The sequence below is a fragment of the Aphelocoma coerulescens genome, chromosome 5, assembly GCF_041296385.1.
Source record: "Aphelocoma coerulescens isolate FSJ_1873_10779 chromosome 5, UR_Acoe_1.0, whole genome shotgun sequence".
Taxonomy (NCBI): domain Eukaryota; kingdom Metazoa; phylum Chordata; class Aves; order Passeriformes; family Corvidae; genus Aphelocoma; species Aphelocoma coerulescens.
Genome location: NC_091019.1, coordinates 1,627,377 through 1,649,768, shown reverse-complemented (window position 1 = coordinate 1,649,768; position 22,392 = coordinate 1,627,377). Strand labels below are relative to the sequence as shown.

Genomic DNA, 22,392 nt, shown 5'->3' with positions numbered 1-22,392 from the left:
CCGCGCCGGTACCGCCGCGCCCCGCGGTCACCGCGGCAACGCCGCCGCGCCGCCGCCCCCCCGCGCCTTCCCCCGGTGCCTTTCGCCGCGCCCGCGCCGCCGGAACGGCCGGAACGACCGCGGGCGGGGTGAGCGGCGGCGGGGGGGGGGGCGGGAGCGCGGGCGCGCGCGCTCGCGGCAGTGCGGTAGCGGCGATGGAGCGCGGGGCGCGGGCGCTGCTGGCGGCCGGTGAGCGCCGGGGCCGGGGGGAGCCCCGGGCCGCCCCCAGCACCGCCCCCAGCACCGCTCTGCTCTCTTGCAGCCTGCAGGAGCCTGTGGCAGCGCGGGGCCCGCCATGGCAGCACGGCGCGGGCCGCACGGCGCGGCGGGGACGGGAGGTAGGCGGGGAACGGGCGGCCCGGGGCCGGAGCATCCCTGCGGGAAGGGCAGGGTGGGAATCGGTGTTGGGATGGGATGCGCTGCCGCGATGGAGGATGTCCCGTCTCCGTTTGAGCAGGGACGTCGCTGTGTGAGCCAGGGCTGGCCTGGGAGCCCGCAGAGTTGGGATCTGCCGGGGAAATGTCGAGTTCAGCTCTCCGGGAACCCGGTGTGACACGGCAGAGCCGAGTCCTTGTGACAGCAGGGAAAGGCCGTGCGGTGTCACGTCCCTGGGAAGGCACTGTCACATCCCTGTGACAGCAGGGCAAGGCAGGGTCACATCCCTGGGAAAGCAGAGCCACATCCCTGTGGCAGCAGGGCAAGGCAGTGCAGGGGCACATCCCAGGGAAAGCAATGTCACATCCCAGGGGAGGCAGTGTCACACATCCCAGGGAAAGCAGTGTCAGCCATCCCAAGGAAAGCAGTGTCAGCCATCCCAGGGAAGGCAGTGTCACACATCCTGGGGAAAGCAGTGTCACATCCCAGGGAAAGCAGTGTCACACATCCCAGGGAAGGCAATGTCACATCCCAGGGAAAGCAATGTCAGACATCCCAGGGAAGGCAATGTCAGACATCCCTGGGAAAGCAGTGTCACACATCCCAGGGAAGGCAGTGTCACACATCCCTGGGAAGGCAATGTCAGACATCCCAGGGAAAGCAGTGTCAGACATCCCTGGGAAAGCAGTGTCAGACACCCCAGGGAAGGCAATGTCACACATCCCAGGGAAGGCAATGTCACACATCCCTGGGAAGACAATGTCACATCCCAGGGAAGGCAGTGTCACACATCCCAGGGAAGGCAGTGTCACACATCCCTGGGAAAGCAGTGTCACACATCCCAGGGAAAGCAGTGTCAGACACCCCAGGGAAGGCAATGTCAGACATCCCAGGGAAAGCAGTGTCAGACATCCCAGGGAAGGCAATGTCACACATCCCTGGGAAGACAATGTCACATCCCAGGGAAGGCAGTGTCACACATCCCAGGGAAGGCAGTGTCACACATCCCTGGGAAAGCAGTGTCACACATCCCAGGGAAAGCAGTGTCACACATCCCAGGGAAAGCAGTGTCACACATCCCAGGGAAGGCAGTGTTAGACATCCTAGAGAAGGCAATGTCACACATCCCTGGGAAGACAATGTCACATCCCAGGGAAGGCAGTGTCACACATCCCAGGGAAAGCAGTGTCACACATCCCAGGGAAGGCAGTGTCACACATCCCTGGGAAAGCAGTGTCACACATCCCTGGGAAAGCAGTGTCGCACATCCCAGGGAAAGCAGTGTCACACATCCCAGGGAAGGCAGAGCTGACCACTCTGAGGCCTGGAGACACTTCCAGCTCTGTCCTTGCTCCTCGGGCTTGCCAAGCCCCGCAGCTCTGCCGGCTCTCCCCACGCCTGCTCTGAACTGTGCACAATGCCCTGCTCCAGCAGCACTAATTTTCTGGGAGAAGAAGCTGTTCCCTGCTGATAATGAGTGTTCCTGAACTGCTAATGACTGTTCCCAGATGATAATGGCTGTTCCCAGCCCAGCTGGGCACAGGCTGTGATTCCTTGGCACAAGGACACACACAACCCGAGGGGGGAACAGGGGAACGACAGTGTCTGTGCTCATCTGGGCAGGGTCACACACCACCCTGAGAGAAACTTGGTGAACTCAGGACACAGAAGAGTCTCCTGGATCCCAGAGGAGTGTAAATCAACACTGAGGCTGGTGATTCCCAGTGGGTCCAGCCTCGTTTCCATCCCTGTCCAAAAAACCCCTCTCACAGGAACGCCGGCGATTTGGTATTTTAGATCCATGGAAGGAGGCGCAGAGGGACGTGTCTGCTCCAGGGTTTGGGTTGGATAACGGCCAAGCTCTCTCCTAGTGAAGCCCTAGCACAATCCTGCCCAGGGAAGTGCTCCCTGTGGAATTTTTGGGTGGTTTTCTCCCCCCGAGCCAAAGTCACTGTCAGTTGTCTCAGTGCTGTGCTTCCCCCTGTGCCGAGCAGGACCCAGGGCTCCAGGCCCTTCTGTCTGAGCGCGGCTGCCAGAGCCATTTGGGGCACGTGGGGAGGTGACGAGGGGAAGCAGAAGCTCACCTTGAAGGACGTGGCCGAGCTGCTCCGGAAGAAGGAATGTCGGCGCGTGGTGGTGATGGCCGGCGCCGGGATCAGCACGCCCAGCGGCATCCCGGACTTCAGGTGAAGCCTCCATCCTCTGCATCCTTGGAGGGCTGAGGTCTTGTCCATGGGAGGGGTGATTAAACATTGGAAGGGGCTGCCCAGGGAGCTGGTGGAGCCCCCATCCCCGGAGGTGTCCGAGGAACGACCGGACGTGGCACTCGGTGCTCTTGTTGACAAGGTTGGACAGGTTGACGGACCTGGAGGTCTTTTCCAACCTCAGGGATCCTGGGATTCTGTCTCCAGCCCAGGTCCCACGGCAGCCCCTCTCAGGTGCCCCCTGTCCCCGCAGGTCCCCCGGGAGCGGCCTGTACAGCAACCTGGAGCAGTACAACATCCCCTACCCTGAGGCCATCTTTGAGCTGGGCTATTTCTTCGTCAACCCCAAGCCCTTCTTCACCCTGGCCAAGGAGCTCTATCCTGGCAACTACCGCCCCAATTCCGCCCACTATTTCCTCCGGCTGCTGCACGACAAGGGGCTGCTCCTGCGCCTCTACACGCAGAACATCGACGGGTTGGAGAGAGGTGAGCTCCCTCCTCCCATCCCCAGCAGCAGCACCAGGAGCTGAGGGGAGGCAGGAGTGGGGAGACGTGCACAGGGAGGCTCTGGCTCAGTCCTCTCCCCCATGCTGTACTCCAGTGGCTGGGATCCCTCCCGACAGGCTGGTGGAAGCCCACGGCACCTTTGCCACTGCCACCTGTACGGTGTGTCAGAGGAACTTCCCCGGAGAGGACTTCAGGGTGAGTGGGCCCAGCCGGGCATCAACACAATTAACACAAGGAGGCATTAATTATTATCGTAATGACAGGTCCCAACCTGTTCGGGGGCAAGAGGTTTAAGGAGGGGACCAGGTTTGGGGTTGGGCGTTGCTCTGAGGACACATGGTGGTTCTGAACCCCTGTGACGGGCAGTTTTGGGGCGTCTCCCTTCAGGGAGATGTCATGGGGGACAGGATCCCTCGCTGCCCGGTCTGCACCGGAGTCGTCAAGCCTGACATCGTGTTCTTCGGCGAGCAGCTCCCACAGCGCTTCCTCCTGCACCTCACAGACTTCCCCATGGCAGACCTGCTCTTCGTCATCGGGACATCCCTGGAGGTCTGGGAATGGGGGAAACCCCTGGGGAAAAGGCACACGGACAACAGGGCCTGAAGGGACTCCGGAGGGGAGAGAGGGCTTAGAGGAGAAGGCAAGGAAATGGGTTAGGGAGGTGGAATTTGAGGTGGAGGCTAAGAAATAGGGTGGAGGTGCTCCGAGAGACCCTCAGGGCACCTGGAGAGCTGTGGGGCTACCTGAGGGAAGGCCACCAGGTACCTGGTGACGCTGCGACCCATTCAGAGCCGGGGTGGCTGAGCGGTCGCAAGCCCAGTGTGCCGGGAACTGGTGCCCCTGGCAGGGTGACCGTCCCCGTGCCCCCTCGGTTCCCCCCTCAGGTGGAGCCCTTTGCCAGCCTGGCCGGAGCCGTGCGCAGCTCCGTGCCCCGGGTCCTCATCAACCGGGAGCTCGTGGGCCCCTTTGCGTGGCAGCAGCGCCACAACGACGTGGCCCAGCTCGGGGACGTGGTGGGCGGCGTCGAGAAGCTGGTGGAGCTGCTGGGCTGGAGCGACGAGATGCAAACGCTGACCCAGAAGGAGAAGGAGAAGGTGGGAAGAGGCTCGGAGCCCCAGTTCCTCCCTCAGCCCCTGCGTTCCCTGTGCTGCAGTTATCCAGGGGAGTGGGTTTGTGCTTGCTGGGGTCACACCACACAGAAGAGTGCAAAAAAACCCCAAACCGACCCAAAGCTGAGTGCCATTTCACAGCCGGGGTGCCAGGGCAGAGCGCTGTGTGTGGCAGATGGGAAGACGTGGATCTGCCAGTCCCGGATGAACTAGGAGCATGGAGAAGGGCAGGATTTGGGCTGGAAGCAGTGACCCCCTCCGGGACTGAAAAGCTTCCTGCTACATCACCTGCTGTGTGATTTGTTCCCAGACAAGCCCTGTAGCTGCAGCTGGAGGTGCCGATTCCAAGGGCTGGGAGTAACCAGCCAGGAAATGCCCCCGGCCAGCAGTGCCTCAACACAAAACCCGGGATGTGAGGGGCTGGAAGCCCTCGCTCCCTGCAGGCCCTTCATGGCTGTGCTGCCACTTCCAGAGGTTCCTCTGGAGCAATACGCAGTAGGAGAGAGGGAAGGGAGGCTCCAGGTGTGCTGAGACCCAGCCTGTGCTGCCGTGGCTGGACAGGGAGTGGGGCTCCTGCTCTGCTCCTGCTCCACTTGGCAGTGATGAAAATCTTTAAACAGACTTTTTTCCCCCACCATTCTTACACCTGTCACCTTCTGGGATCTTCAGGAGTGAGAAGCTGCAGGGGAACAAGTTCTTAATTACTCAGAGCTCAGTGCTGATGTTAATTACTACATTCCTGTAGACCACTGGGAGGTTTTTTCCACATTTGACATCAAACAGAGCTGTTATTTTTTAGGCATACATTGTCCAAACGTGACTCCACAAAATCTGGCTTCAACATTCCAATTGTAACATCCAGGTTGTTCTTACTTCCCTCAGATAACACAGCAGGAATGAGTAGCAATTCTTAGCCTTTTGTCCAGGTTTTTGATTCTTCGGTACCAACATTTTGGGGACCAGCCAGCCCTTGGCATGATGCTTGTGCTGCTCTGAATCCCTGAGGGATAATGCTGCTGCAACAGTGATAGAGGAAAACCAGTTGCGTGGAGCAGCCTGGACTAGTGGAAAAGTGTCCCTGTCCGTGGCCAGGGGTGGGACTGGATGAGCTTTAAGGTCTCTTCCAAGCCAAACCACTCCGGGATTCTGGGATTCTGTGACTGTGGGGATGGTGCTGGGGCTGGAACGTTTGATGCTCCCTGGCCAGCGCTGTGGTCTCTGTTTCCAGCTGGATGCCAAGGACAAGTAGGAAGGTGCTCCTGTCACCCCTCAGCACGTCCAGCCATGAGTGTCACCAGCAAGTGTCCGAGGGCCTGGGGGCTCGTGCCAGCACATCCAATGAGCTCTGTGTCTGCAGCTGCTGTTTGCATCTCCCTGCTTCCAAACCATCCATCCTGGAGCCCCTCACAGACACTGGTTCCACGGAGCAGGAGCTGGAATGCCATGAGGGTCAGGCCAGGACAGACTGGAGAGTGTTTTCCAGCTCCCACCGGGCTGAGCATCCAGTTCCTGTCACAGCTCCTCCCCAGGCACTGTTCCCTTGGCCACGATCCTCAGCTGCTGCAGGCTGTGTTTAGTCTTCCATGAAATTTCTGCTAATCAGGGGACAAGCCAGGGGCGGGGGGGCTGCCCCCCATTCCCATTCCAGCTCAAGCTGCTGGGGAGTTTCTGAATCACTGGAGTGTTAATTATTTAATAATAAAGACAGATAATTCGTTTCTGGATGTCACCTGAGGGGTTTTCTGTAAAGTCACACCTTCTGTTCCCACCACTGCTTCTTTCACCTGCTTTTCAGTACCTTTTTTCCCTTTTTCCCCCTCACACAAGTGCCTTTCCCTGCTGTAGATGCCATCCTGGGGGGTGGCAGCGTCACAGCACTGCAGCCATGTCCTGCTCTGTCCCAAACCTGCCAGAACACAACGCAGAGCCTTATGGATCCACACTGGAAATGGTGGGGACTTCGTTTTTAACCATCTCCTGCTTCCCCCCAAAACAGAGTTCCATGATTCTATGAACACCTCCTCCCAAAACGCCCAGTGCCAAGCTCAGCCCCTGCTCCAGGGCATTCCAGGCCAGGCCTGGCAGCTGTTCTTAGGGATTTAAGCTCTCTGGAAAATTGAAACAACAATATCAGAAGCAATTGCATTAAAAGCACCAAACCCCCCTTTTCCTTTTGCACAGAAAGCTTGGGAAAGCATCAGCAGCTGGGAAGGGATCAGGGGTCTGTGTCTGCACACAGAAGGGCTGGGGGCGGGGGGGGTTGCTAGTTAAAAAGAGAAAGGTACAATTGGCCTAAAAGCTCACACTGTGACACAGCAGGGCTGTCCCCAGTCCAGCAGCCTGGAATGGTACTTGGGGGTCAGTCAGGAACTAAATGGGACCACAGAATCATCCAGCTTAGAAAAGACCTCCAAAATCATTGAGTCCACCCTGTGCCCAGTCCCCACCTTGTCCCCAGCCCAGAGCACTGAGTGCCGCCTCCAGGCCTTCCTGGGACACCTCCAGGGATGGGCACTCCAAACCTCCCTGGGCAGCCCCTGCCAAGGCCTGACTGCCCTTTCCATGAGGAAATTCTTCCTGATGTCCAACCTGAACCTGCCCTGGCACAGCTTGAGGCCATTTCCTCCTGTCCTGTCCCTGTTCCCCGGGAGCTGCCCCCTCCTGTCAGGGATCTCCCCAGAGCCTCCTTTTCTCCAGGCTGAGCCCCCTTAGCTCCTTGTGCTCCAGACCCTTCCCCAGCTCTATTCCCTTCCCTGGACATGCTCCAGCCCTTCAATATCCTCCTTGCCTTGAGAGGCCTCAGCAGTGGAAACGGGAGAACCAAGCAAAGCACCCCTCCAGCTCTTCACCTCCAGGACCACGTTCAGGAACACCCCCGCTCCTAAGGACACCCAAGGGCAGGAACACCTCTGCAGGATCCTCTGCCACGGGGACAGCCAGGGGGGTTTCCCCGCTCGGAGGAATCACGGCCACGCTCCCACGCGTCAGGCTGGCTTTATTCTAGCGTCACTTGTGCATTCCTACTCGTGATGGGAGGTTTGGGAACTCGGGCACATGAGACAAACGGGAAGATTTTCTTTCCAAAGAAAACAGGAATGAAAATAAAGACGAGTCTACACCAGGCTCGACAGCAGCCCCTGGGGGACACAGCGACCTGGGGACAGCGAGGAGGAGCCAAGGGCAGAGCACAGGTATTGGCCTTTCGTCTGGAAAGCGGGATGTGGGGAGAGGCGAACGCCCAAACCCAGCTGGGTGGTGACAGGGACAGCGCCCAGTGCCAGGGAAGGGACATCGGAGCGTTCCCAGCAGCCGCCCGCGTGCTCTCTCCTGCGGCCAGTGGAATGCTGGAAGCTTCCAGGGCCTGGCCGGGCTCTGCTCTGCTCACCCACGCGCTCCGGGTGTGCACGGACATGGACACAGCCACCTGCACCACGCCCTGCGGATCCCACTCCTGCTGGAGGCCCACACCCCTCTCTGGCAGCCCCCCTTCCCACGGCATTCCTGGGGAGCAGCCCCACTGTGGGGCCGGGCGCACACACAGCCGCGTGCACACCGGAGGCTCCGTGCATCACTGAACCGTGGTGGAGTGGCAGGAAGAGCCTCCCCCTGACCCTTCTTCCCAAACAGCACATACTTCAAAACCAAAAATCCTGCTGGAGAGTCCTGGAAGCAATTTGGAGTGTGAAATCCTCAAGGCTGCTGACAGGAGAGGTGGAGCCAGGTCATGGAGACCTCTGGAAGGAGAGGTGGCTATGGAGCTGGGAAGGAGGCAGGTGTTCCATGTGGTGGGCTGTGAGGGGTCCAGGCTGGATCCAGATCCCACGGGGAGAGTCCGGGAGCAGTGCCAGCCCCCGGGTGCAGCACCAGTTCCGAGGGAGAGCAGCTGGAGCCCGGCTCTCCATGGCTGGGGCGGGGGCCGGGTCAGTCCAGCCCCAGGTCCGAGTCGGAGGACGAGCGCTCGTCGGCGATGTTGCGGATGGCGTTCTCCATGGGCGCCAGGTTGCCGCTCGGGGTGATGCCCATGGGCTGGATCACCTTCTCCCTGCAGCCAGGGGAGAGGGGGAAGGTCAGGCGGAGCTGCAGCGGAGCACGGGAACACACCAGGAATAGAGCAGGAATGTGGGGCTTGTGGAAATGGCCTGAAACACGCCCGGCACCACTAAAGATCCCGTCTGAGAAGCGGGGACAGTCCCAGCCCTAAAACTTGCAGCATGGCGAAGCAATGGCCTGGAAGCACAATCCTATTCCCTGGAATAGGCTCCCTTCTAGAGTCCTGCTCTGTGTGGTTCAGGATTCCCAGAGGGAAACCAGCACTGGGGTCTATGCTCCTCTCCCTCTGACACACGCTGGAGTTACTTCCCTCCTACTCTCCGAGGCCTGAACTCAGCTGGGCTCCTCTGGGTCAGAGACGACTGGAGAAAGCACTCCAACAGGGAAAGTGGCTGGTGGCGCTGGCTGCCATCTGTCCCCCCTGCCTGTCCCCAAAATGCTGCTTCCCCCTGAGCAGCACTGCCACGACAGGGGCTGCTGTCCTTCCCAAGCACCTGGACAAAGCTGGCGAGCAGCAGGTGCTTGGGAACAGTGCAGGCACAGTGTCCCATCCTGCCAAAGCTGGAGGGGCTGGCAGCGCTTCCCCGGCACGTCATGGGGCCATGCTGAGGGAAGAGTTTCCACACACATCCCCTACCACTCCCTCTCCTAGATCCCCTCAGGCCTTGGGAACGCAGCCAAAGGAAGGTTTGTGACAGATGCACCCCCGGACACACACCATGTCCCAGTACCTGGACAACTTGTCAAACATGTTGACCAATTTCATGGCTTCATGCTCCTTCTGCTCCTCTGTCATCCCTTCCATGGGGTTGGGCAGCTTCTCCTCCACACGTCCCGTCACGGGGTTGATGCTGCACAGAGAGCAGTGAGGCCAGGGCTCAGGAGGGGGACAGCAGGTGATAAAGGGCTGTTTGGAATCCTTCTGAGCCTCATGGAGCAGAGGATTGGCACGACAGGACTGGCTGTCACCACTGCTTGTGTCCTGAGCCCCAAGTGCCATCACAGTGCTACGAGGGCTTCTGACCTACATCCTTATAAACACCTCCCTTTTCTCCAACACCCCCTCCTGCCAATGCCACGGTGCCACTGGAAATGAGGTACACAAGGGCAGGTGACATTTCCTCCCTCTCCTCAAGGCAGGAGACAAAAGCTAATGGAGAAAATCCCAACGAACCCAACCTGCAGGGACACTGAACAGGAAGCCAATGAGTGTGGGACACACGGGTGGGCACGGGCCTGGACCCCCCACCCTCGAGACACCACCCATTGTGGGGGAAAGGAGAGGGAAAGAGAAAGAAAAAGAGAGGGAAGGGGAAAAGAGGAACCAAAAACTAGTTGGGTGTAGCAACATTGAGCTCTGGAGAGGGATAGGAGTAATGGGCACTTCCACCCCTGCTGCACGTGGAAGAGCAAAACAGGGAGATGGCAGCAGGTGCACAAAGAGGGATAAAGCAGGAGCGGGAGGAAGGTGAGGGAGGAGGGGAGCTCTAGAGGGGGAGCAGATCTCTTTACTTGGGCTTTGCCTCTTTGTACTCCTCCGTGTCCGTGTCTTCATCCTCCGAGTACTCCCCCTCTTCCCGGCCGCCGGCCATGAGGCCCCGTGCCGCCAGCAGCCCCGCGGCGTTCCCGTAGCCCGTGTACTTCACAAAGCGGGACACTGCCGGGAGAAGGGACAGACACCACGCTGGGCTCCCCCCCTGCCACCAGCCCCGTGTTCCCGCCAGCCCCGAGCGCGCTTGTGCCATGCCTGCAGGCCACGGAGATGCTGACAGGGAGCAAGGCCCACGCGTGGGGGCTGAACGGCACCAGGCTGCGTGCAGGGGGCTGGGCTGTCCTGCAGCACAGCCTCTCCCTCGCCGCTGGCCTGCGAGGCACCACCTCCTTCCCACAGAGCTCCTGGAGCGCTCCCCTTTTCCCCCACTCGGCAGGGCTGTCCCGAGGAAAGGCAGAATCCCTGCAGAGGGTCCCCATCCCAGGGTCTCCCTGCGGAAGCCCCGCAGGACTCACCGCTCTCCTTGCAGAGCACAAAGAGGAACTCGGCGGCGCAGTGCTTGACGTCGGTGTCGATGTGGGTCATGAGCCTCACCAGCTTGTTCCGCAGGGAATTCCCCACCTCCGGCCGGTTCCGCACGTCCCGCAGCGGCGGCAGCACCTGCAGGGCCACAGCGAGGGTGACGGGTCGCTGCGGGTGCCAAAGGCCTCAGCCACCCCCAGCAGAACCCAGAGGTGTCCGGAGCGTGGCCATAGGCAGGGCTTTGCTCATCCCCGCTCCCCTCAGGGCAGCACCCCTGAACGTGGGGCTGAGCACAGCCTACCCTGGCCTTCAGGAACTTCCTGGTCTGCCGGTGGACTCGGGCGCTCTCCGTCAGCAGGTTCAGCACAGGGGTCAGGTTCTCCTTCAGCTTGTGGCCCTGCAGAAACATCCCCAGAAGGAGCAGCACGTCAGGCATGCTGAGCTCAGCTTGTGTGGCTCATGCTGGAGAACACGAGCACAGACCATCTGGGAGATGGATGGACACGGAGCTTCCCGACCTCTGCCACAGGCATTCAGTGCCTCCTCCCTCCCCACACCACTTGCTGTGGCACAGGCAGTGCCAGAAATATTTGGGCCGGGCATCCAGGGCAGAGAAGTGCAGTGGTAGAATTTGGAGGCCCTTTGGAACAACTCCAGAGGCTGAAAACCGTACTCAGCTTGAAAGTAACATGAACTCAGGCTTCCAGAGCTGCCCACTGGATCGCTGCTGAGTGAAACAGGGCTGATTTGTCAATCACCCAGTTAATTATCAGCTAATCATCCCCTGTTCCACTGATCTCACTGCCTGCAGCCCTCAAAGCAATGGCAGTCACCTTCCCAGTCCACAGATGCTGGTTTAGTCCCACCAACCACAGCTCTGCCAAAGGCTATCCCCCCTACGAAGGGCCAACTGCAAACCAAGCATGGTGCTCCCACCAGGCTCTTCCAGGCTGAGGGAAAGGTGCCCTGGACCTGTGAGAAGCAGCAGCCCCAGCACTCACCCTGTCCAGGCGCCGCTCCAGGAAGTCCAGGAGGATGCTGACCGCATCCATGTTGACGCCCATGTACTCCAGCGAGCCCGGCTGCACTTTGGGAGTCAGCAGCACATCCAGACACTTCAGGGGCAGGTTGCCCAGCAGGTTGACCGTGTGGCTGCACGTGTGGAAGAGAAGAGAAGTGAACACACAGTGATGGAGCTTTGCTCACAGAATTTCTCCAGTTCTGCAGAAACGAAGGCCCGTCATTAACTTGCGGGAGTGTGAGGACCCTGCGATCCGAGTTTTCCTGGAGCATCTCAAGCTCCTCACACCGCTGAAAGGGAGTAACTTGAAATGCTTTTTGGGCAGCTGAACTATATGCTGAGAGTCCAAGAGACTTCAGTGACAACTGAGAACCCATGGATCTTGACACAGAGCCAAGCAGGACCAATCTGGGTGGTCCAAGGTCTGTCTGTGGAGTCTCCTGCTTCACTCCTCGTCCTGACGTTCCACACCAGCACTGCTTGGGATCCCCCTGACTATGTGTTCTTGGGGACAAGGCAGTGCCACCTGCTCCGAGCTGAAACCCCTGCACCAATAACACCCAGCAACATGACAGCCAGCTTCTCAGCACGGCTTAAGGCTAATTAAGGCCACCTCATGGACTTTTTAATTAAAGCAGCACACGTCTTCTCTGGCCAGTTGCCCCCTGAGGTGGATGTCACCGCTGGGACAGCCTGACACAGGACACGGAACAAGATCTCAGGGGCCAGGAGGCCATGGCATTCCCACATGGCATTCCCAGGGCAGGAAAAGCTGTTTCTGAGTTCCGGGAGCGTGAGGGATCCCCAGGCCAACCCCAAGAGCTGCTGGTCAGCAGGGTCCCTCCCAAACGCCCAAGGTCAGGCAGGATGTGCCTGGGGGAGCTGTTGAAGCTGCAGGTGAAGCTCTTCCCAACACAGACCTGTGGAACTCCTCGGTGCGGTCCTCGCCGTCGGCGGAGATCATGAGGCAGTGGCGCAGGAGGGCACCCAAGTGCCGGTACAAAGCAGCATCTTCCTGGCCCCAGCATGGAGAAAGGAACAGCTCCATCAGCAAAGGGGATCCCACACACCCCAGAGCCTGCAGCCCATCCCACCCCCAGCAGCCTGACCATGGACTGCAGGGCGCTCCAAGGGAAGGAGACTCTCAATTCTCCCTTTGGGAATGCTCTAAAAGCACAGGCAAAGTCAGAGGTGATACTGCCCTGGACAGAGGCAGCGCCCCAAGGACACCCGAGGCCCTCACCACCCTGAGGGTGCACAAGGACCAGTCTGGGACACGAGGAAACACAAGGGAGGAGAAAAACCTGCAAAGCCAGAGCCCGGAGACACGTGAATGCCCTGGGCCCAAGGAGCTCACCTCGTCCACCTCCCTCTTGCTGGAATCAAAGGTGATGTTGAAGAGCACTTTGAGGATCTCCATGGCTCGCTCCGTCTCCTGCCGCGGCAAAGGTGGGAGAAGTCCCTCCTCGGTGGCAACTTCGTAGGGGTCCAACCACTTGACGCCGAGGGTGAGCTCCAGGGTGTCTGTCATGAGGCTGATGCCTCGGAGCTCCTGGGCGAGCTGCTGCCGGACGTCCACCCTGAGGGCCGTCAGCAGGAACAGCAGGCGCAGGTCGAAGAACTTGATGTCGTGAGGAAGACTGCGCTCGTTGTAGAGCTTGATGCGCCGGGCCAGCCCCACCACCAGCCGCCCCTCTGCCGTCAGCTCCTGCGCCATGGCGCTGCTGAACACAATGTTGCACAGGCATTTCAGGGATTCCAGGATTACATCCAAGTCTGGGACCTCCCGGATGAGCTCCTCCGAGTAATCGATGCCGGCGTGCCTGGAGAGGGTCTTCAGGCCTTCCTTGGTGGTGAAAGGGTCGAGGCAGTGCTTGTCCCGGGACAGGATGCGGATGCTCTCCAGGCAGGTGACCTGGCAGGACGGCTGCAGCTCCCTCTCCAGGAACCTGATCAGCAGCTGGGCCATTTTCTGTGCAGTTGGAAACAAGCAATGCCTCGGATACTGACGCTTCCCAGTGCTCCCTCCGGCCCTGGCGTGCTCTGCCCTGGACAACAGCAGTGTCACCTGGGCCTGCTCAGGTGTGCACTCAGCAGCACTCGGGAAGTGCCTGGATCTGGCATTGATCCTGACCAGTTTGGACAAGAACAACCAGGAAAAAATGTCTTGCAGAGGGTATTGGGTGTAAAGGGAGAGCACAAACAGGTCTCTGTGGTGGCTCTGCCCTGGTGAGGATGGTTCAGGCTGGCAGGGCCGACCTGCTCCCCTGCACAAGGGAGGGACAAAGGACCCAAGGGAGGTGAAGAGAGCACGTGGTGCCTTGGGAAAAGAGGTGAAGAGACCTCAGGAGATTCAAATAAGCAGCATCTCCTCAATTTCAGTGCTGTCTGGAGACCTACTGGCCCAGATCCTCCGTGGGTACAGACTGGCAGCGCCCCACTAACACAATTCACAGGAGCTGCAAAGCTCATGGGGAACAGTGAGTCACGGAGCAGCACGAGAGCACAGGTAAGGCCTCACAGACACGGGCAGCTCAGGCTGAACCACGTGTGGCAACACTTGACATCACAGCAGTAACCCACACACACCGCTGCGGGAGCCCACCAGACCTCAAACACAACACGGCTCAGAGCACGGGTCTTCCTGTGATGTTGCAAGAGTGAAAGAACCCAAAAATGAGGTTTGTAACTAGCTTAACACAGCCCCATTGGTTACACTTCGAAACAATCAGAGAATCATTAAGGTTGAAATCATTAATCATAATCATTAGTCATTATTCATAACCATCCAGGTTGGAAAAGACCTCCAAGACCATCAAGTCCAACCTGTGACCAATCAGCACCTTCACAACCACACCAGGCCACGTCCAGGCGTTCCTTGAATACCTCCAGAGATGGACAATGACCACACCACCTCCCTGGGCAGCCCCTTCCAATGCCTGACCGCCCTTCCCATGAAGAAATTCCTCCTGATGTCCAACCTGACTCTCCCCTGGTGGAATGAAACTGCTGTGGGAAGGAATGAAGAAAAACTGAACTTCCGTCCCAAATGTGAGGCTCATGGTGTGCCCCACACTCACATCCTGGGGAAATGAGGAAGTACAGCTGTTCCTCTTCTCCGTCCTCACATGGAGACAGAGCTTCAGGTTCAGCCCCAGCAACCAAAGCCTCAGGCTGGCTCAGGAGAAAGAGATCTCGGGGTGTGTGCCTGAAGCTGAACCATCTGAACACCTGAGCACCAGGAGCTGGTGGTGATGCTCAACTCGTATTTGGGGCATACACCCCAAAAGTGGGACACTGTGCCCGGAGCCACGCCCTGTGTGACTGTCCCAGCTCAAGCAGCGGGTCAGTGCAAGGCAAAGAGCTCGGATCTCATCAGATCCAGCCCCACGTTTCAGGCTGCGCCTGGAACACTCCTGGAACGCAGCTGGCCCTGGCACAGCCAAAGGAGGCCCTGCTCTCCACCCGGGTCAGCTGGCCTGCACTTGCTGTGCTAACACAGGCATTGGCACCATCCACCAGTGAACTGACCACAGAACTGAGCCAGCTGGAAAACAATCCAAAGAAAACAGTCATCCTTGCGGCAGAACAGCCAGGCCGAGGCCTGCCCTGGCACGAAGAGCTGCAGGAGCAGGAATGAGCAGGCAGAGTGCTCCTTCCCTCCAAGTGCCAGGTTACACCAGCTTAAAGGATCTGCTGACACACAGTTCCGGGCAAATCCCGCTGCTGGCTGCCAGCGGAGCCCCTCACCCTCCCCCGGAGCCGGCACAGCTGTGATCCCTGCCCGGAGGCCCCAGGGATCACAGCTGTGGCTGGGACTATGTGGGTCACGGAACCACTGCTAACGCCGGACGGATGCTGCCCTTTATCCAAACCGCCAACTCCTGATGCAAAAAACACAGCCAGGCACTCCAGGCACACCACTCCCTAACCAAGTTAATGGAAAACTCTCATTTCCTCTCCTGTGGGAGCTGCTTGCCAAGCCCAGCTGGACATGAGTACAGAGCAGCAGATTTACACGCCGACCAGAGGAGAAAAGCAAGCAGCGTGTGCCTACCTTCCTCTCTTCCCGCTCCTCATCCTCGAAGGTGAAGCACTGAGATTTCTGTGGGAAAAACAAAACCAATCAGAATAAGGAATAGGTTAAAACTCCATGGGACCAGGGCAGGGACATTCAGCTGGAAAGCAGTGGGTCCAAAACATGCTGCAACAGCAAACAGACCATCTCCTGACAGCCCCCCCCTTCCATTCTGGGCATCACCCCCGGATCCACAGCACTAGTGGAACGCCGTGGGCCAGCTGACGGATGGGTTTAGTTTAAATACTGCAGCAGCACAGTGGGTATTCATCCCAATCCCAGTATCCCATCAGAGCCGGTAATTCCCGTGCTCAGCGACACCACTGAGCTGTGCCTACACATCTCCCCTTGACATTTACTATTCCTTTTCTTGACCAAAGGAAGTCCTGTCTCCCTGGTACATGGGAATGGATCCTCATGGTTATCCAGGCCGTTCTTTAAACACCAGGGACTTGATCTCCACACTCCATCCTGTCCCCTGCCTAACAAACACTCCTGATCTCCATTCATCAGGCTTCTCTCGCTGTTTTGGTTGTTCTTCACTGACAATCTCCTTCCTGGCCAAACCTGCTCCCACGGAACTGGAGAGCACAGGAGACCACAGGCGCCGGGGGAGAAGCAGCACTTCCCAGTGAGGGAGGCAATCCTTGCTCATACCAAGAGAGAGTTTGATGCCAGCTTGGAGAACGAAAACGTTTAAAATCCATGAAGCACTGATCCTGTGTGTGCAGTCACCGAGAGCCCGGGGACGGGGCTGGTCTGTCCAGCCTGGAAGCGGCGATGGACACAGTGCCTGGAGCAGCCCCGGGCGTGGGGCTGTGTGTGAGCTCCAGGAGCTGATCCACCCACAGGCTGTTGGACCATGTTGCCAGGAGCTGGAGGCTGGGTCCCGGCACCGCTGTGACCCACAGGCAGGCTGCTTGTTCTTCCCTCAGTGCATCCTCTCTGCAGGCTGTAATCCCATTTGGGGGTGTTTTGGCCGCACCTGGGGTTTTGCTTTAGCTGTAGTTTATTCCCAGCAACCAAAAACTGCGTGCACGACAGTGAATTAAAATAAATCCGCGGGAAAAGGATACAGACCCATCAGTCTTGCAGCAGAAGCGATGCCAGGCCGTGCCAGGTTTATCTGCAGTTTCATAATCCTCTTTGACTGCTCCATTTCCTCCAGATGGGCCAGCAAACCCTGTGGTTCCAGTTCCCTGGGCCCGATACCCCGGGAAGGACCCAGCTGGGGGAATCCAACAGGAGATATCGTGGCTTGGGGGACACACAGACACTGTTTGCACCCCGAGGACTCCAGTGCTGCACCTGCTGCTGGTGCTGTTAATCCCCCGTGATGTCCTTAATAGGCACCTGCTCCTTCTTGGCCAATACCTCCCCATTCCAAATCCAACTGTCAGGAATAGTTCCACACACACTCTCTCTCACACGCTCTTGCAAAATATTCCTCAGGTTTTCCCTGCTGGCTTCCACCTACTCCAGAGCCTGGTGCAGAGTGAGTCAGAGTGATCCACAGGGCCAGCCCCTCCCAGGGGAAACCTCCAAAGGAAATTTCCCTGACAACCAGAGTCGGTGTCAAGCAGGATTTCACAGAGCCATGGAATATCCTGAGCGGGAAGGGATCCATAAGGATCAGACACTCCAACTCCTGCCCTGCACAGGCACCCCAACAGTTCCACCCTCTGCCTGTTGTCCAAACACTCCTGGAGCTCCAGCAGCCGTGGGGCCATGACCATTCCCTGGGGAGCCTGCTCGGTGCCTGACACCCTCTGGGAGAAAGAACCTTCTCCTAATATCCAACCTAAACCTCTCCAGCTGTTCCCTTGGGTCCTGTCACTGGCCACAGAGAGCAGCGATTGGAGCTGCCCCTCCAGAGGAAGCTGTAAACAGCTGAGGGTCTCCCCTCAGTCTCCTTTCTCCAAGCAGAGATTTACCACCACAGATAATCTTTTCCTACTTCAAGGCTAGAAACGCTCCCACCTCTGCTCCCAGATCATTGGGGTTTGATATTCCATATTCATTATTTCCTGCTTTCAGAGCCGTGCCCGCACGAGATCCCAGCAGTCACCTCTAATCATCTTTGCCTTGCAAATCCCAACATCGTTTCACCTGCAGCTCCCCCCTGGACTCTCTCAGCACCTCCAAAACTGCCTTAACATAAAAGCTCCTCCTACTCGGTCCTCACACTAATTTCCCGGCCAGGTTTTACTTGGGATCTGGACAATAATTTTTTTAGGAGTCCCTGATTTGAGGGAGGGGTTGATGCTCACTCACCTCTTGGTTGTAGACCTGGAGAACCTTGAGAACCGTGTCCTGCTCCCCGCTTTCCAGCGTGGATACCACAGCCTGGAGCTCCATTATCCCAACAGCTCAGCTACGGCGCAGCCTGGAGGAAGGGGAGCGAGGGGACTTCCAGGGTGATGGAAAAGCACCTCGGCACACCGATCTCTGAGAGGGAAGAGAGAAATGGGTGGGGAGAGCAAGGAGGGAAAAAACGCAGCACAAAAAAATCCCCAGTGATATTGCTCACGCTGCTGCATCCATAAAAGTGGAGCGGATGGATAACCCGAGCAAAGCCAGCAGCCAGCTTCCTCTCTCTCTCCGGCTAATCCTCTTCTTCCTCGCTCTGCTTTTCTATGTTTCATTTACGCCCTCCCAGGAAAGCACTCAGGGAAAACCTTCCCCCCACCAGCCGGGGATTAACGCGGAGCAGATAACAGCAGCTCCCCGAAATAGCTCCCTGCCTCCTCCTCCTCCTCCTCCTCCTCCCCGCCTGCCCTGATTTCTGCTGCCGCACGGGGCGGGGTGGGGTGGGGGGGGAGGAAATAACAAATAAAGCCAGAAACATTCCCGTGGAGCGACAAGGGATGGAGCGGCCAGGCGGGAGAGCATCCTCCGGCTCCAGGCGGAGCTACCTTCGCAGGTGGCGGGGAGCAGCCGAGCGGGGCTTGCTGGCGGGTTGGATTGTGGCCGATGCCTGCAGGCGCAGCCACAAGCCCCCCGGGCGAGGATGTCCGTGCCGACACTGCCAGCGAGCAGATGCGCGGCACCGCGCGATGCTTCTGGACGCGGCACCGGTTTAGCGGCTCACGGAGCCACGCGAGCCCACGGGGCAGGGGGGACGTGACTCCCAGCGGGGGGAAATCCAGCAGGTTTCGGCTCGGACATGTGTCCGGCTTCTGTGTTCCCACGGGGATGAGGCTGAGCTGGCCACACCGACCTCAGCAAACCGGGAACTCAGGCCCAGAGCCCCCGGGGTTTGGGAATCGCACGGGTTGTTCCCTCCTGCCCACGCAGCCCCAGAGGGGCTTCTTGGGGAGACCAAAGGAGGCAGATCCTGCATTTTGGAAGGCGGAAAGCTGCGGAGACAGGAGGCTGGGCTGGCCGGGGGCAGGGACACAGCATCCCCATGCCTAGGGGCTGGCATGGAGGGGATCCACCTCTGCTTTCGGGGGAATGGCACGAGCCAGTGGATCTCTGGGCATATCCCCCTTTTCCATACTCCTGCTGGCTCCTCACGCTGCCACCTCCTTCCCCCACCATTTGGGTGCATTCCAAACCCCCCTTTGAGCCCCCAAAACCTTATTTATGTCCCTAAACCCCTACTTTCCCCCTCAAACCTCTATTTTTGTCCCAAGACCCCCAATTATTTCCCCAAAACTTCTTTTTGTCCCCAGACCCCTATTCTTGTCCCCGAAGCCCTGCGTTTGTCCCCAGTCCGCCCCTTTTTTTGTCCCCAAGCCCCTACTCGCCCCCGCAGCCCCGAGTCCCGCCCCTGAGCCCGGGCAGGGCACTGGCCGTACCTGCGGCCCGGGATCGCTCGGGGGGCACTTCCAGCCCTTCCGCCCCGGCCCGGGCGAGCGGCCCGAGGGTCCCGGTGCCGGGGGGAAGGAGGAGAAGGAGAAGGAGAAGGAGGAAGAGCGGGCGGACATTTCGTGGCGGCTCCGCCCGGCGGGGCGGGCCGGGCCGGGGCGGCCATGGCGGAGCGGGGCCGAGGTGAGGGGACAGCGACAGCCACGGGGACAGGTTTGAGGGGCAGAAGGGGCTGGAGGGGCTCAGAGGGAGGAGGAGCCCCGATCCTACTGAACCCCACGGGGCCTCCTGCAGTGCCCCGATTTCCACCCTATAGCCCCGGAATCGCCCCCCCCCCCCCCCCGTAACCCACAATTGCCGCCCTGCGCCCCTTTTGGGATCCTCAGCTGCACCCCCCCAAACCCTTAATTGTCCTCTTGAAGCCCCAAGTGCCCCCCATAAGCCCTGAGCAGCCCTTGGAGCTGCCCCCATAACCCCTGACGGCCCCGGCGCTCCTCACCCCCGGAGCCCCGCAGCGGGGGCGATGCCGACAGACCCCAACACGGGCGAGGGGCAAGGGGCCCGGCTGTGCCGTGTGCCACCCGAACCTCCCCCACGGATCTCCCCGGGCGCCGAGGCCCCGAGCCGCTGCTGGGCCGTGCTGCCAGTTCGGGGTGCAAGCCCGGCTTCTTGCCCTGGCCTCTTTGGGGAAAGTCTGCGCTGTTTTGGTCACGTTTTCAGAGGGTTCCGCGGCGCGAACCGTGCCGGGAGGGGCTGTGATGGGAACAGACCCGTGCTGTGGCAGGGCAGGGACGACACGTGTGCTCCTCCTCCTTCTCCCCAGGGCAGAGCCCGAGCGCCATGGAGGACCTGCTGGATGTGGAGAACAAGCGGATGGCCGACAGCCTGGCCAGCAAGGTCACCAGGCTGAAGTCGGTGAGTGGCGAGGTGACATCAGGCGTCGAGGCTCCGCTTACCTGGGGGTCCTGCAGGGGATCGCAGAACCTTGGAAAGGCTTGGGTGGGAAAGGGCCTTAAGGCTCACCCGGTCCCACCCCTCTGCCATGGGCAGGGACACCTATCCACCAGACCAGGTTGCTCCAAGCCCCTGTCTCACCTGGCCTTGATCACCTCCTAAGCTCACCTCCTCGGGGAAAAATTCACCCAAAAAAGGCAGGTAGCTTAATTTTGGAAAATACCTGTGTCTCTGTGCAAGGGTTCTTAAAGCTGGGTTGCTCTTACTGACATCAAACACTTTGATTCAGAGCTTTAGGCTCTAAATTATTATTAAAAATTTAGTGCAAACTGTGAAAGAAGTCATTGACTCACCGTGTAAAAGGGCAGACTGAATTCCTGCCATCGTGTCCCAGGGTTTAAACTCCCCTGTCCTTTACCTGACAGATTTAGACAGTCAGACTTTGTTTTCAGAGCTGGAAAAGTTCATCTGCCTGACGGGGAAACGCGAATCATTTTCCTTGTTCCTGCACCAGACAAGGCCCTGTGTGTCTGTTGCAGCTGGGAAAGCAGCAGCTTGTTTGAATAATTTGCATTTCAGATTTTAGAGGTCCTCTGGACATTAAAAGCTCATTAATGCCCATTTCCTGCCTTGCCCTGCAGCTGGCTCTGGATATTGACAAGGATGCTGAGGAACAGAACCACTACCTGGATGGCATGGTAAGGACCTGGGAAACGGGGCACGGGGCTTTCTGTGCCAGTCAGGGATTGGGATGGCAAAGGCCCTGAAGGGAGAAGCCCTAAATCAGCCCAATCAGGGCTTGTAGGGGCGTCCTGTGCGGGGCCTGGGGTCGGGCTGGCTCATCCCTGTGAGTGCCTCCCGTTCGGGATGTCCCGTGGCTCTGCAATGCCTGCAGCGTGTGTTCTCCCGCCAGGACTCGGATTTCCTGAGCGTGACGGGGCTGCTGACGGGCAGCGTGAAGCGCTTCTCCGGCATGGCGCGCTCCGGCCGCGACAACCGCCGGCTGCTCCTCGCCGTCTCCGTGGCGCTCGTCCTCATCTTCTTCATCCTCTACTACCTGGTGTCCCGGGCAGGGACCTGAGCCCGGCCTGGGAGGGCGTCCCAGGGTGTCCCAGGCCAGACCCCGCCACCCACAGACCTGTCCGCGCGTTTCCAGAGGAGCCTCCAGCCACGCCTCCGCCTTCCGAGCGACTCTTCCTCCCTCCAGCTCCTCGTTGCTGCTCCAGCAGGGCCCAGACAGCTCTTCCAAAACAAGTTTGGCTCCAAAGGGATCTACCATGATTTTGGGGTCGTGGCTCAGGCCGTGACCTCCTGCCTTGTGGGCTGCTTCTAAGGGCCACGTCCTCATCGCCGCCCTCGCCAAGACCAGGAGCCGACGAATCCGGGCGCTGGTGGTGGATGCTCCATAGTCCAGCTGAGCTGTGCTAGCTGTAGGATTTAGGATGCTGATTTGCGGGATTTGGGAGTACTAGGCTGTGACTTACATTCCTGTGGCCGCTCTCCGTTTCCCTGGGACTTGCAGACCGTATCCCTGGGCTGAGAGGAAACCTGTGCTGCTTTCAGGTGGAATTAGCAATGGATCTGGGCCTGGGTACGGTCGGATCGTGGCAGGGAAGAGCTGCAGAGGAGCAGGGTTATGTCCTGGCTCGGTTGTCTCCGTCATCCTTGTGGGCAAACCGGGCTGGAGCCTGCGGGGAGGGAGGGCCACGGTCCGTAGCCACGTGGGTTAGCCCGTGCGTGGAACCCTCCAGAAGCTTCCCACGCGCGTGCCGGGGAGGTCACCGAACCGGGGTAAAGGAATCCGGTGGCAGAAGGTCCAGCTGGTTGTGGTTACTGTGGCAGCCTGGCTTTAGAGTGCTTTGGGGATGCGTTGTGCCAATAAAGCAGAGCCTGAGGTGAGGTGGAATCGCCCCCGCAGTGCTGTCAGGGGTGGGGGGAATCAAGGAAGGATTTGCTGATTGGTTTATGGATTTAGAAGGTATGAAAGGAACCTTCTAAACCTTCACCCCCCTGTCTTGCCTTGGGGGTGGTCTTTGCTTATTTGCTTCTCCCTTCCTGTAACAACCAGGGCTCAGCCATTCCTCTGCCTCTGGTTTAGACTCCCCAGCAAACTGTCGTCATGGATGGCTGGTGTTCCTTTGCCTTCTCCCCGTTCCCACTGGGAATTCCTTTGCCCTGGGGCTAACTTGGGTCCACAGCTATGATGGGAATGTTGTCCCATGTACCGG

The 22,392-nt window shown here is 59.1% G+C and overlaps 3 protein-coding genes across 8 annotated transcripts; 2 read left to right on the top strand and 1 right to left on the bottom strand.

Annotated features, from left to right (window-relative positions):
• The first annotated feature begins 11 nt into the window (after positions 1 to 11).
• Positions 12 to 5,952, top strand: SIRT3 (sirtuin 3). Of its 4 annotated transcripts, none has more exons than XM_069016215.1 (8): positions 12 to 128; positions 302 to 377; positions 2,409 to 2,600; positions 2,872 to 3,104; positions 3,220 to 3,320; positions 3,513 to 3,674; positions 4,010 to 4,219; positions 5,463 to 5,952. In XM_069016215.1, the coding sequence occupies exons 3-8, from the start codon at positions 2,554 to 2,556 to the stop codon at positions 5,481 to 5,483; spliced, it is 774 nt and encodes a 257-aa protein (XP_068872316.1). In that variant the 5' UTR covers positions 12 to 128; positions 302 to 377; positions 2,409 to 2,553; the 3' UTR covers positions 5,484 to 5,952. The 4 variants fall into 4 exon arrangements, with proteins under 4 accessions (XP_068872316.1, XP_068872315.1, XP_068872314.1 ...); XM_069016214.1 differs by lacking the exon at positions 12 to 128 and adding an exon at positions 178 to 228 and having other exon boundaries at positions 3,242 to 3,320; XM_069016213.1 differs by lacking the exon at positions 12 to 128 and adding an exon at positions 178 to 228.
• Positions 5,953 to 7,213: 1,261 nt separating this feature from the next.
• On the bottom strand, positions 7,214 to 19,289 carry RIC8A (RIC8 guanine nucleotide exchange factor A). Of its 2 annotated transcripts, none has more exons than XM_069016209.1 (11): positions 19,201 to 19,289; positions 17,672 to 17,845; positions 15,377 to 15,424; positions 12,677 to 13,291; positions 12,240 to 12,334; positions 11,300 to 11,450; positions 10,600 to 10,695; positions 10,292 to 10,436; positions 9,797 to 9,941; positions 9,016 to 9,135; positions 7,214 to 8,276 (listed from the first exon to the last, which is right to left on the bottom strand). In XM_069016209.1, the coding sequence occupies exons 2-11, from the start codon at positions 17,753 to 17,755 to the stop codon at positions 8,156 to 8,158; spliced, it is 1,620 nt and encodes a 539-aa protein (XP_068872310.1). In that variant the 5' UTR covers positions 17,756 to 17,845; positions 19,201 to 19,289; the 3' UTR covers positions 7,214 to 8,155. The 2 variants fall into 2 exon arrangements, with proteins under 2 accessions (XP_068872310.1, XP_068872311.1); XM_069016210.1 differs by lacking the exon at positions 19,201 to 19,289 and adding an exon at positions 17,928 to 18,059.
• A 23-nt stretch (positions 19,290 to 19,312) lies between these two features.
• On the top strand, positions 19,313 to 21,332 carry BET1L (Bet1 golgi vesicular membrane trafficking protein like). 2 transcript variants are annotated; one of them, XM_069016218.1, is made up of 4 exons: positions 19,313 to 19,393; positions 20,034 to 20,125; positions 20,806 to 20,862; positions 21,078 to 21,332. In XM_069016218.1, exons 1-4 carry the CDS (start codon positions 19,375 to 19,377, stop codon positions 21,243 to 21,245), a joined length of 336 nt encoding a protein of 111 aa, XP_068872319.1. In that variant the 5' UTR covers positions 19,313 to 19,374; the 3' UTR covers positions 21,246 to 21,332. The 2 variants fall into 2 exon arrangements, with proteins under 2 accessions (XP_068872319.1, XP_068872318.1); XM_069016217.1 differs by having other exon boundaries at positions 19,348 to 19,423.
• The last annotated feature ends 1,060 nt before the right edge of the window (positions 21,333 to 22,392 follow it).

Bases quoted from the DNA above. Each gene is read 5' to 3' on its own strand.
- RIC8A (XM_069016209.1), bottom strand. From the start codon at position 17,755: ATGGAGCTCCAGGCTGTGGTATCCACGCTGGAAAGCGGGGAGCAGGAC. The intron at 12,335-12,676 runs GTGAGCTCCTTG...TGCTGGGGCCAG, and splicing joins GCAAGAGGGAGGTGGACGAG to GAAGATGCTGCTTTGTACCG. The intron at 10,696-11,299 runs GTGAGTGCTGGG...ATGTTTCTGCAG, and splicing joins TGGAGCGGCGCCTGGACAGG to GGCCACAAGCTGAAGGAGAA.
- SIRT3 (XM_069016213.1), top strand. From the start codon at position 195: ATGGAGCGCGGGGCGCGGGCGCTGCTGGCGGCCG. The intron at 229-301 runs GTGAGCGCCGGG...GCTCTCTTGCAG, and splicing joins GCGGGCGCTGCTGGCGGCCG to CCTGCAGGAGCCTGTGGCAG. The intron at 4,220-5,462 runs GTGGGAAGAGGC...CTCTGTTTCCAG, and splicing joins CCCAGAAGGAGAAGGAGAAG to CTGGATGCCAAGGACAAGTA.
- BET1L (XM_069016217.1), top strand. From the start codon at position 19,375: ATGGCGGAGCGGGGCCGAGGTGAGGGGACAGCGACAGCCACGGGGACA. The intron at 19,424-20,033 runs GTTTGAGGGGCA...CCTTCTCCCCAG, and splicing joins AGCGACAGCCACGGGGACAG to GGCAGAGCCCGAGCGCCATG. The intron at 20,863-21,077 runs GTAAGGACCTGG...TTCTCCCGCCAG, and splicing joins ACCACTACCTGGATGGCATG to GACTCGGATTTCCTGAGCGT.